Source organism: Asterias rubens, chromosome 7 (genome assembly GCF_902459465.1).
Source record: "Asterias rubens chromosome 7, eAstRub1.3, whole genome shotgun sequence".
Classification (NCBI taxonomy): domain Eukaryota; kingdom Metazoa; phylum Echinodermata; class Asteroidea; order Forcipulatida; family Asteriidae; genus Asterias; species Asterias rubens.
Genome location: NC_047068.1, coordinates 6854091 through 6867800, shown reverse-complemented (window position 1 = coordinate 6867800; position 13710 = coordinate 6854091). Strand labels below are relative to the sequence as shown.

Below are 13710 nucleotides of genomic sequence, written 5' to 3'. Positions count from 1 at the left end.
GGTAATTCTGCGCTTGTGTCAAACATAATTCTCAGGTTAGCAGGAAATTTTTTATTTGTGCGCATGTGCACTTCACATTACTGGCCATTATTTGCTTGCACAGCTGGCGCAGAAATTTGGTGTTTGTACAGGAAGCAGGGAGTATGTGATGATTAGGCAAATATTAGGCAGGGTAGAAATTGGGCCCGGGCTAGTCTTGAAAATTCATTCTTCTTCTTTAACTGTGGGTCACACCAAACCACCTAAATGAAAGCTTTCTTGACCCTTCGATAATGCTTTAAACCAAGGTCAGAGGACCTCCAGAACCATCTCTAATGACTAATCACCCAAGCCCCCATGTCTTTTAGTGCTCTCATAAACCCTGTGTTTATAAAAACAAAACCCCACAAAGTACTGCTTGCAATAACAACCCGCAGAAAGATTTACATTCTGCGTTGTCGTCGCAGCCTTAACGAGAGCGAGAGAGATCATTAAGATCGTCTCTGAGCGTATTGCGGAAGCGGCACTTACTTGCGTGTTCGAAACCTGTCTTCATCCGCTTAAGGAGCCTGAACCTCCACTCCCAATCTCGTAACTGTTTCTCCAAATCCTGAAGAAAGAAAAACAAATAAACGAATCTATGAGTGATCGACCCCTTTAAATAGTCAAGAGTTTTACTTTACCTCAAGCAAAAATTATTGACAAAATAGAGATACCGCCAACATTAAATTCAATTCAATTCAAAACTCATTTTTATTATAATAAATATACAAGTAGGTTGCAGCAGCTAAGTCTATTTTCTCATGGTGTTAATTCAGTACGAGAATTGGCACATCGTATTTTGATAAGGAAGAATGTTCCAAAGGTTTTGGAGCAGCAGCTTTTAAAAACTTTGACAGACGAGAACTATCCGGTTTGAGGTTTTGCTATATGGGCATCTACCTACAGGTGTGTGCACTTTGGATGTCATACGATGCTCAGCGCAGCATCGGTAGATTCGATGGCTGAATGAAACTCTACCCAATCACCCGCACCCTGCACTTTTCCTTCTTCTTCTTTCCTTCTTTATTTAATTCCAATGCATTCAACATGCCACTACTCAAGATCTTGCTAAAATTCAACGTGTACAGAACACTGCTGCTCGCCTCGTTTCTTGTCTGCCTCGTTCTCACCATATTACACCTGTACTAATGCAATTGCATTGGCTCCCAGTTAAGTTTCGAACAGTGTACAAAATTCTACTGTTAACTTTCAAGGCCCAAACATGTCAATCTCCTGCTTATTTATCTGAACTTGTTCATCATTATTCCCCTACTCGGACTTTACGATCATCTCAACAGTCATTGCTTTCTGCTACTAGAGCTTCTTCCATTTTTTATGGCCACAGATCTTTTTCTTACGCCGCACCGTTTCTTTGGAATAGTCTTCCTGTGCATATTCGCCAAGCTAATACTTTACAATGTTTTAAGTCCTTGTTGAAAACTCATTTGTTTGAAGCTTCTTTTTTGTAATTTGCCTATTTGTATCTTGTACCTTTCTCTTATTGTTTATTTTATTGTTTCTTTAATGCGCTTAGAGGCTTTTGCATTAGGCGCTTTACAAATGTCTTATTATTATCTTATTATTATTTCCACGCATGTACATGTAGTTCAGTGACTGCCTGTGTTTTAAAGAGAGCGTATACATGAACCTTAGGTTTTTGGAACCCCCGATTGTTTTAGCCCAACATAAATGTACATGTACACACAGAGTATCAACCCAAGTCTGGGTTCCCTGTGTATTTATTCACTATTACTGTTTTTTTTTTTTTTTACTCCTGACTCTATTGGTAATTACTCAAAATAATTATTAGCATAGATATACAAGTATACAGTTTCTCATATCCAAATTTGTGAGATTTAACCCCCACAAAACCACATTACTTCAAAGTGAAATGATGTTCAAAATGCTTTATACCATGGAAAGCTTCTGTGCTTTCTAAACCATGCAAGTTTCTATTGCAAGTAATTTTATAGAGTGATTATAATGTATACCTTCTCTTCACAGAGAACCACTCATTGATAAAACGTTACTGCTAACCAATCAAAAATGATTTTGTCTGGGAGACTGTTTCTTTAGTGTTTTCCGTCCTCCATGGCTATACAAACTGAAACGGGCCTCATGTACGTCACTCTGTAAAGGAAAGCCGCGTACTTCCAAACGCCGTGTCAGAATGCGCCAAAAGAACAGAATTGCTTAGTAAGCAGTGCCATGAAATTGTGCCCTCAAGCCTAAACCAAATAACCCTTTTTTTTCCCTCTCACATTTTTGAAAACATGAATGCACCGAGCTGATTGAAGTGCGCATCTCAAATGATCAATTCTACAAAGTAAACAGTTTCATCTCTCAATAAGCATACTGAGTACACATAATATACATGGTGTAAAGACAAAACAAAACAAAACAAAACAAAACAAAACAAGCCTTTTATTTTATGCATCTGAAAGCACACATTTTTTGTGCAACAAGGGAGTTTTTTTTGTCATGATTTCAATTGAGTCCAAATTTTCCCAGATTTGTGATTTTTTGCATATTTTGGGAGAGTACCAAGTGAGAATACTGGTATTTGAAGGTGTCCAGTGCCTGAAAGTCTCATGTTTTGTGTACATGTGAAAGAATCCACAGTACACTTATCATTAAGAGAAGAGGTTTGCCTCAGCGTTTTCTGGTTGGCTGAAGATAGTGCTGCAGCCCCTTGTGAACCATTACACGGTGCAATGTAAATAAATGGTTCTTATATTTCAAACATAGCTCTACATACCATGTAGATAGAAATAATGAGTGCTTTAAGACGCCCCTGGAAGTGATGATAAAGCATTATAGAAGAACTGCATGTTATAATTTTGCTAGAGCTCGACCAAAATAGAAAAAGAACTAGCTGTTGTGAACTAGCTAGTCGAAACGTTGACACATGGTTGAGACCAAATCAAGAACTGACTCCGCGATATAACAGTTAATTACGATTAAGCTAAAGTAGTAGCCCCAGCCAATTTCTATACCTTAATTCCATCCGGGTAGTAGTTAAAAGCAGGACAGTTCTTTTCAGAACTGAGAAGTCTCCCGAAGTTTCCTGAACATCCGATAAATCTACTCCGTGGTAGTAGAATAAAGAAAGACAGTTCTCAAAGAACAAACTCTACCTTGCAAGTAGATACACACATGGTGTTACCGCAAACCAAATATATATTGATACCTCACCATGCAATGCCTCAAATCATAAATATGTTGCAAACTGCTTCCTAAACCCAAATGACCTGTGGTGTAAAATTCACCAGAGAGTCCAGCCTCACAGTTCCATCCCAGCTGATAAGTCTTTCTCAAAGACCCTGATAAGGGTTTATTTGACCCTATACAAAGACCACGGTTTCGGCTCCAGATTCGGCTCAGGCTAGAATGGCCCGCGGTTATTTTGACATTTTGAGCATGCTTTGCATGTACGTGCTCAGGGCTTCAGACAGCCTGAAGCCAGATCCAAAGCCAAAGCCGTGGTTTCGAAAAGGGCCAAGGTATCTTCAAAAGACTCAGTCAGGGTCAACTTGCAAGGCCATTATAACTTTTTGCAGATCTGGCAAACATGAACTTTACTTTTTGAGAGGAAGACATTTTTTTGGCTCTGCAACGAGAACGACAGTATAGGTAGGGCATAAACCCCAACACAATCCACTTCATCCATCACCATTTCCAGACGAGACGAGGCCACAAGATAAACCTAATCAGATTATTCGTTCTGAAAAAAGTGAGAGGACACTTCTTTGTCAAAAGCCGAGTGAAATTACAGAACTCTCACACGTATTCTCCTGCAAGTACATTACATTACACGTGGATACTGGAGTGACTACAAACACCCAGACCATAGGACATTTAATGGGTTCAAATGAACAAGCACTTAAGACAAGTCTACTTGCTCTGTAACTGTAGACTCTGCACGTCTTTTTATTGATTGTACTCTTCTTTCTTATTCACTCTAAACATCATGGCCTCTTGTGTACATAATCTTAATTTGTCACCATTGTACGCCAATAACTTTGAATGGAATGTTTTTAGATTCTGTTACATTACCACACACAAATCATTTAAGACACCGTAAAAATTTAAATCGCCAGCAAAAATTTGACTTTACATTCCAGTTTAATGTTCCGTTCCACAATTGAAATCTGAGGAAAGAAACTTATAGTTGGAATTCATTCTGCCAGTTCTGCGCGTGCTTGGCAAAACATAAAGCATGTTTTAAAAACTTAATCTGACCGGATAACTTTACATGACGCATCTTAGCATCAACGCTTGTTTTAAGTTGCCCTCGATGTGTGATAAAACGTGTAATGAAAGAAGGCCACAGTGAGGCAACGGAAGAATACTGGACACACTTTTATTTCTGCCATTTTCTTGCTGCGGGAAGGAACATCAGTAGTTTATCAAGAGAAAATTAATTCACACCCTTTAACTTATTAAAGAAATGCAGAAATGAACAAAATGAACACAACACAACATCAAGAGTTGACTGACCTTAGATGACCCTGTTGACCCTGTGGAGTTGCCGAGTCCAGTATGGACGACTCTTGTTGTCATATCCTGCACCTGGCCCTCAGCTTCATTTATTAATGTATTCAATTTAGTCGCTCTCGCATCCTTCATCAAAACTGCAAAAAAAAACATTTTTTTTTAAAACATAATTTCAAAGCGACCTCAAACCTTTTTCAAGCCCAGAAAGTAAAGACAATTTGATGTTATCTTGAAAACAGCGGGCTCAAGTACCCTAAAACTTTCACTCCATGAATTCTGTTCATAACATAGAACAATAAAAAAACAAACTTGTGGCATGCCTGGAGGCCAGATGACCTGTGCTGCTTCTGGTCTTGGCCTTGGTGCCCCTTAAAAGGTTTCCAAGAGACTTTAAGACTTTCGAAATGAAATACCCTTTGCAAAATGAAAATCACCTGACCCTAAAGATGAAACTCCAGGCCTGTTATGATGGGCATTTGTTTTCACATAAGGCTTCCATCTATTTAATAAATGAGTGTGTCACAAAACTTCTTACTTGGATCGCCCCTCTTCCAAATTTTTCCCACAGCAGGATTATATCAGCAGTTTCAAAACCTCAACCAACTTACATCTTGGGTTTTCCCTTGCCCCGCATGACAGCAGTAATCTCGCCATGGGCATGTTGTTAGTCATGACAGCAATGTCCAGCGCGGTAAACTCGTCATCGTTCACCAGGTTCACATCCAGCCCATTGGTTTCCAGAACCAACCTCGCTGTGTCCAAGTCCTGGTGCTCTACTGCTTCAAATAATGCTGGAGAAAAAGAGGGAAAGGAATTCCTTCAACTGAGATGGCAAAGGATTTTCAAGTATCCCTTTTTTTTTCTTTTAAGATAACCTATCACCCAATAGTAACATTAATTCTACTGAAGTGGATTCAAAATCCGAGTATCTAATGCGGTTATCGCACATTCTTTGTTTAGAACGTGACATGATAATTTTGGAAGCATTAAAATACTTGTAAGTGGTTAAAATGCTGAGTAAACTTACCAGTTAACTAGGGACCTGCCAGGGAAAGAGCAATGAACCGTGGGCCCTATTTCATGAAGCTTGTAAGCCTGAACATTTGCTGAGCACTAAAAAATATTGCTAAGCAGAATCAGATTACCGGCTCAAATGTAACATCATTCATATTGATATCACTGGTATTATTCCTTTCCTTAGCAGTATTTTCCTCTTAACACTTAAAATCTGCATACAGTTGGGCCATAATAATTTGATAATACAGGTATCTGCTAAACAAGATGTTTTGTGTTTAGAAACTCTACTACAACAATACATTGACAATGATGTAAGTGATTTTCATTGTTCTTTTCCCCAGCTTCTTTAAAAGTTTAACATCTTATGTAACTTTCTTACCCTGGCTATCCGTCATCTGTTTGGAGTATCTCTTGGTTCGATCCTTCCCTCCTCCATCGACGTCTGTGTTGCTCCCACTCCTCTTCTTCGCCGACCAGCTTCGATGGAGCTTCTGGGGCGCCGTCGGTGAAGGTGGAATGGAGGACGCTTTGCTCTGATCGCTGGTCTGCTGTAGGAGATTCTCCATGCTATGGGCCTTCCGAACATCACCACTGTCAGAGAAAGAGAGAGCAGAAGACGTTTTGGATAAGACAGAGAAGTGACATGGAAGAAAATGATGGATGCTGAGGTACCGAGAGAGCAAAGCAAGTTGCAACCAAGGCTTGATTTCATAAAGCTGTTAAGCAGAATCTGCTTGGCACATTTCTTGCTGAGCAAAGATTGAGTGGGGCACCAGTTGCAATAATGTGAGCTTTATGGAGTTTTGGCTGGTAACAAGTTTCTTCTGTTAAGCAATATTTCTCTGTGATGAGCAAGTTGTTGTGCTTACAGATTTTATGAAATTGGGCCCAGTACATCAGCTTTACTTTGTTTACAACAGACCTTATGCGCATGACGTCATTTTAGTAGGGCGCCCTCGACTAGAGGTAACAAAAGTGGTTGTTCATTGGCCAATCCTGTGCACAGCAGGTACAAACCTTCATGTTTTCCAAATTGTTTCATTATCGGTTTACCTCTAAGATAGCGGCTGGATGACGTACATGCATAAAGTCTAAAGCTGCAAGCAATCAACCTAAATCTTTATCATAACAAAAACATCAGTAAGCGGTTTGGTATTTGCTCAATGTAGCATTTCACATGCTCCCTTAAGAAGCGAAAATAAAAATCTAATCTAATGAACTATTTGTTCACTGCTCGCTAACTGAAATGAGGTCTCAAAGGAGAATCGCACAAAAAGATGATTGAAAATGAGAAAGATGATTCAAACAATGTTGGAAATGAGAAGTTAACTATAAATCAACGAATGAAATGAAGAAGTATGTAGTGTTAGTAATGCCCTCACCTGCTGCACATGAAGATATATGATGCTTAATCACTCATAAATACACAACAGAATCTTTTATACTTCCTTTAAAAACGTTGTTCCTAGGCCATGAATAATTTACAACGATAAGTTAACGATATTTCAGCAAACGAAATGAAGAAGTATTAAATTGTAGTGAAGCCCTTACCTACTGCACATGAAGATATATGATGCTTAATCACTCATAAATACACAACAGAATCGTTTATACTTCCTTTAAAAACGTTGTTCCTAGGCCATGAATAATTTACAACGATAAGTTAACGATATTTCAGCAAACGAAATGAAGAAGTATTAAATTGTAGTGAAGCCCTTACCTACTGCACATGAAGATATATGATGCTTAATCACTCATAAATACACAACAGAATCGTTTATACTTCCTTTAAAAACGTTGTTCCTAGGCCATGAATAATTTACAACGATAAGTTCACGATATTTCAGCAAACGAAATGAAGAAGTATTAAATTGTAGTGAAGCCCTTACCTACTGCACATGAAGATATATGATGCTTAATCACTCATAAATACACAACAGAATCTATTCTACTTCCTTTAAAAATGTTGTTCCTAGGCCATGAATAATTTACAACGATAAGTTAACGATATTTCAGCAAACGAAATGAAGAAGTATTAAATTGTAGTGAAGCCCTTACCTACTGCACATGAAGATATATGATGCTTAATCACTCATAAATACACAACAGAATCGATTATACTTCCTTTAAAAACGTTGTTCCTAGGCCATGAATAATTTACAACGATAAGTTCACGATATTTCAGCAAACGAAATGAAGAAGTATTAAATTGTAGTGAAGCCCTTACCTACTGCACATGAAGATATATGATGCTTAATCACTCATAAATACACAACAGAATCTTTTCTACTTCCTTTAAAAACGTTGTTCCTAGGCCATGAATAATTTACAACGATAAGTTAAGAACATTTCAGCAAACAAAATGATGAAGTATGGAGCCCTTACCTAATGCAATTAAGATAACTGATGCCTAATCACTCATAAATATACTACTTTCTACTTCCTTCAATATGAGGTTCCTAGGCCATGAATATTTTATACAAGTACTCCCTCTTAGATAATCATACCTCCCTCCCAGCCAGCTACAATCTTGAGAAAAATTCTCCTTCACACCGCCAAGACACTTTATTGATTGTTTTCAAGACTCTCCAATGAGGTAAAGATTATCTTAATACCAAAGAAAAACATTTTCGCGTCTGGCTGACTTCTTATATCTAACCTATTAACTGATAAAGTCCGCGCCTTTTGTTAGAGGTTATGACCGAAGAATATGTGTTGACTGGTTTACATTCAATGGCCTCACTGAATGATTACCGGATTAACTTATTTTCTCCAATGTGTCCACGGCTGGAAAACATTGGAAATCCGGATGCGTTTTAGTCCAGTTGATGAAACAGGCTTCAGTGAAAATCCATGCAAGCCCCTAATTTGTTCTGGGCCGGAAATTTCAAAGAATGTCACTAGCTGGGATATGTCACTAAAAACCGTCACAAAGAATCAACGCTGAACAGAGATATTGACTATTAAGGAGACTGTCAACACAGGGCTGGATAGCTCAGTTTGTAGAGCACAGGTTCCTTAATTCGGAGGTCGTTGGATCAAGTCCTGCTTCAATTTTTCTTTGATCAAACCCAAATCAAAATCACAAGATAACACCTATTCTTTCTTTTATTTTAGAAGGATGTACGAGAGTTGAAAAGCATGAGAATGAATGAGTTTATCTTCAGAAGTATGCGCCTAAGAAGATTTGAGTTTCAGAAGTATGCGCCTCAGAAGATTTGAGTTTCAGAAGTATGCGCCTAAGAAGATTTGAGTTTCAGAACAAGAAAGACAAAACTACAGCGTGTATACAGTGTGGACTATTTCTTTTTTCCAATGGTGATAGCTTTACTTCTTTCAAGTAAATCCAAAAGTTGAAGAAGGTTTAGAGAAAAATCGCAAAATCAGGCCCTTAGAAATAACATGCTATTACAGATAGTATGAAGCTGGAAAACAATCAAAATTATACAAACTGCGTGTGGCGACACACTATCAATGTGGTATTTTAGAAGGAATTAATGTGCTACTTGAAAAAGAATTAGAAGGTGCGAAAAAGTATAATGGGTTAAAATTAGCATGATCTGAAAGAGGTTAAATAACTAGCTTGTTTTTTGCTTTTGGTGACGTCTAAAATTCTTACGATTTAAGTCTTAAGATTGGGTTGGCGTCACTCCCGGGTAAAACAACGGGCCAGAGCCAATGGTCCAAATTAGTTAGGGGATCCTCTTCACTATTACTGTGCAAAACAAAGAAAGTCAACAATAAATAAAAAACAAACTGAAAAAACATACAAAACACAAGGTTAACAAAACAACAAAATTACACAACGTGTTGGTGAACGATGACACAAATAAAAGAATGTGTACAGGGAAAAACTTTTTTGAACAAAGATTTTGGAAAAACTCAATAAATAATGTAATTAATGTAGTAGTTAAATAATTCAAAACAAAGTAACAAACTTAATATAATTGATGACATGAGTATCAACTTAAATTATTGCAATAAGTTATTTGGAATATAACGGAAACTTCCAATGGCTTCTGGTAGAAGTGAAACAGCAACTCTGACTATGGCTATGACTTCATTTACTTATTACTTATTAAATTGTACAGCCATTGACTGTTGCCCTATACAAACCCAACAATGAAGACAAGCATCAGTATTAGCACCTTTCATACAAAAGCAATTTAGCAAGGGTCCTTTGCTATAATAAAGCATGGTCACAAAATATACCTCGTGTGAAAAGACAACAATTTTTGTAATTGGGTCTCAAAATGTATCACTGCAATAAGCTATCTTTCTGAAAGTTTGTATATACTCAGCGCCTTGAGTACCTTGTTTGGTAGATACATGCGCTATATAAGACTTCGATATTATTATTATTATTATTATTATTATTATTATTATTATTATTATTACTGTTTTGTTGTTTGTATAATGTATTTCCGGAAACATTTCAATGTCTTGTAAGGTCTGGAGAATGTTTATAATTTAGTTACAAACCTACCGTGCTGTACTCAATAAGCCGCTCTACTTGTGCAAACAAAGGAATGTGCCCCAAAACGGGAACCCCCAATATAACTTCAATTAAATATCTCATTTGATTCGTTGATTACAACAATCCATCACTACGAGGTCGAGAATGATCACCATCTTCGCTCAAGCATTCCCACGGATTAATAAACATCCAAGTCTGGAATTCAACGCCGCCGTCGCTTCATCGTGTTTTGCTAATCATTCTAAGATGTCCGATTGTGTTAACGAGTATTCACTTGAACAGCAAAACACAACCCCTGACTCCCCCTCAATCGAGCTATTCATAGTATACCACTGAGTAAATACCACAACTTGTTGTAAACTTAAGCGTACATAGTTTCAAAACAAACACAACAACTTTTTTAAGAGCTGTTATACATACAAGATTCAAGTCATCATATATAGGACTGGGGGGGGGGGGTGATAGAAGAAGCTACCACCTTAGGTGAGGGGTAAGCTTGTAAGATTTTAGGCTAAGATGCGATGAATAGGCTCCTAATGGGAGGCGAGGGGTTTCTTTGATGAGGGGTTTGAAAAGGGTGACACGTAAACAACAAATTAGCGGGGATTTCTTTGGCCGTCTTTGCTTGCACCGCCCAGGGCGGGGGGAGGGGAAGACGTATAAGAGACAAGACTTGTCTTCTTGAATCCTCCTGGCCATTGGCTGAAGGACTGAAGGTTTTCCCCCACTCAAGAGTTCGGATTCAGAGGGTTAAGACTTTTATTTGAAGATCTTATGTCTCAAGTTGGCAGCTTAACTCGACTTAAAAATAGACTTTTTGAAAAAGTGAAAAGCAGAAGACGCTTGGCTTTCAGTGACTGCTCTTTGCAATGATTGTGATTACTATCATTTCAAGACAGTATTTGATTTAATTTTATTTTTTGGGGCCCACTTCATGAAACTCAAAGTCCTGAAAAATTTGTGGACATTTCAGACTTTGCTTTATTCAACTTAATTTCTAGAAATTTGTTTTCTCCCCAAATTAACCTTAACGCCGAAACCAACCTTGAGAAAAATATATACAATGAACAATTTTAAAACGACTGTTCATAAATACAATTAAAAAGTCTGGACAAATGTGTCAGAAATAATTAGCTGTATTTCCAGCAAATGGGTTTTTAAAAAGACAAAAACAAAACGCAGCAAGGAACTTTAAAGCATTGCTATCGACCATAAATTCATTTTAAGAAAAAGTTTTGCCCAGTCATGAGTTGCCACGAGCACGACAAAAGCTTATCTGCTTTTCGTCACTGTCAATGAAGGCACCAGTGATGTTTGATATTGTTGGTAATTGCATGCCCTTCGAGCAAGTAGTGGAACATAAACACAAGCCTGGACAAGCACATCAATACGTGACTTCAAACTAAACAAATGAAATACACGCTAGCTCGGCTCCCCCTGTAGGGAAATACATTACAGCTCGTTAAAGACACTGGACACCTTTGGTAATTGTCAAAGACCAGTCTTTTCTTTTCGTGTATCCCAACATATGCATACAACAACAAATCTGTGAAAATTTGGACTCAGTTGGTCATCGAAAGTGCAAGTATTGAAAAAAAAATACCCTTGTTGCACAAATTTGTGATCCTTCAGATGCCGCAACAAGGCTTCAGACCTGAGGTCTTTACTTTTTTAGTGAGAAATTACCTCTTTCTCAAAAACTACGCTACTTCAGAGGGAGCCGTTTCTCACAATGTTTTATACTATCAACAGCTCTCCATTGCTCGTTACCTAATAAGTTTTTATGCTAACAATTATTTTGATTAATTACCAATAGTGTCCAGTACCTTTGAAGGGGAAGACTTGACATTTGTATTGGACGATTTGTTTGATTTCTTTATAAACAGACGCTTCTCTGTTAGCTCATCAAGGTTTCTTGTTACTGTAGGTAAGTTGTTACATCACAATCGCACGCAGCTACTATATGTCAAAGGCTTTTCACAATTTCTGGCTCTAGTAAATTGGCAACGCCTTTGTGTTTAATTTTCTAAAGAAAGTTCGCCCCATTAAAAAAAAAGGCTACAAGCCACTCCTGGCAAAGATTTCACTATTGCTGGCTCAAAAAATTGCCAAACAAGGCTAAAAAATAGCTGCTCCTAGTAAGGGGCTAAAGATGAAAACGTGAAAACAACTCGGGGGAGGGGGCCTGAAGAGTGAACTGATATCCCTTTTTCAAGCAGTCAATACTTTTAACATCAACGTACCAATAATTTTACATTAATTCCCTGGTCATTAGGCCAATAACATTTCTGAACTCTTTCTTAGCTCCCCGGGAAGTTCAGATACAGCCCCTGGAAAATTAGTTATGTACATGTGCCTTTGAGGAAAGTTATGATCATAGCGATATGAATGTCATTGCTCTCTTACCTGTCCACGCTGATGGAACGCTGTCTACAGGGTGGTTTGTCACCCTTATTTTCTCTCCTGTCACCCTTCTGGCTGAGCCGTCGGGCAAGCTTGACGAGACCACTGCTCCCGTTGCTCTTACTGGATTTCTCCTCATCCTAACAAGAAAGAAGAAACAACAGAGAAACACTTTAAGAAGGATCTTCTTTGTATCATTTAAAAAAGAAATTGCAAGAGGGGGGGGGGGGGTAGAAAGGAGAGGCTTACACCGCCACGTTCTTTATTATTGGTGTGTCTCCTTGCAAATAGAAACAAGAAACCTTTGACGTCATGTCAGGAACCAGGAATATGTTTTCTAGTTAAAGTATAATATAAAAAAAAAAGGCAATCCTCCATCCCCTCCTCTAAGTCCTTTTAAAAAAAAGTTTGGCTCAGTGCCAGTCAGTGTGGAGTCAGAATGATCATGGAGGTAGAATGGTATGATAGACCAAATGGTACAGGGAAAACTTATCCCACACCCCGAAGAGTAAAAATTCTTCACGAAAATAACCCTTTTAAAAACAAAGTTTCTTAATTATCATTCCATGAACCAATTGGAGAAAAAATGAATCCACCCATCCCCGTTTAAATTTGTTGTTTACTCAGTGCCATTCAGTATGTTAGACAATCGTACGACAGCTTACCCCACACCCCCAAACACAACATTTCTGTTTAAACAGACCTTGTTTATAGTCACACCTTCTTAATTAGCACTCCATGAACTAATTGGAGAAAAAAGCCATCCCCCATCCCATTTTGAGAAAATGGCACCGTAAACCGATGGTACACAGTATACCCGCACCCCCAAACACAAAATTACCGTTTTAACCGACTCTTTAAAGCTCACACTTTCTGAGTTATCATTCCATGAACAAATTGGAGAAAAAAAGGGATCTCCATCTTCATTGGAGAAAATCGTTGGCAAATGGTACGCAGTTTACCCCCGCACCCAAAAATTTCTGTTTAAACCGACCTATCATTTAAAAATCACACTTTCTTAATTAGCACTCCATGACTTAATTGGCAGTTTCTTCTCATGACCCTCTTGACCAAGTGGCACCACATTACGTGAGGACACAAACGATCTTCCATAAAATTTACATTTCTATTCATACTGAAGTGCATGGAGTATACGGTTGCAGCCCTTCGTTGCCTACGGTCATTTTAAGTTTGCATGTATGCATCATAACGTGCCCATGCTTTGCATTCTGTTGTTCAAATGCAGGGTAGAATTAAAGCATGCCCTTTTTTACATCTGCGGGGCACCATTGCTG

The 13710-nt window shown here is 38.2% G+C and overlaps 1 protein-coding gene across 3 annotated transcripts in view; it reads right to left on the bottom strand.

Moving 5' to 3' along the window:
* Window positions 1-13710, bottom strand: part of LOC117292307 (ankyrin repeat and fibronectin type-III domain-containing protein 1-like) — a 75435-nt gene that overhangs the window by 15564 nt on the left and 46161 nt on the right. For 2 of the 3 annotated variants that reach the window (XM_033774326.1, XM_033774327.1), the window contains exons 4-9: window positions 12419-12555; window positions 9155-9250; window positions 5915-6126; window positions 5127-5309; window positions 4522-4655; window positions 511-589 (exon numbers count right to left, since the gene is read on the bottom strand). In XM_033774326.1, coding sequence (XP_033630217.1) covers window positions 511-589; window positions 4522-4655; window positions 5127-5309; window positions 5915-6126; window positions 9155-9250; window positions 12419-12555 — 841 coding nt within the window. The remainder of the gene's footprint in view (window positions 1-510; window positions 590-4521; window positions 4656-5126; window positions 5310-5914; window positions 6127-9154; window positions 9251-12418; window positions 12556-13710) is intronic. The other variant, XM_033774328.1, reaches the window with a different exon arrangement.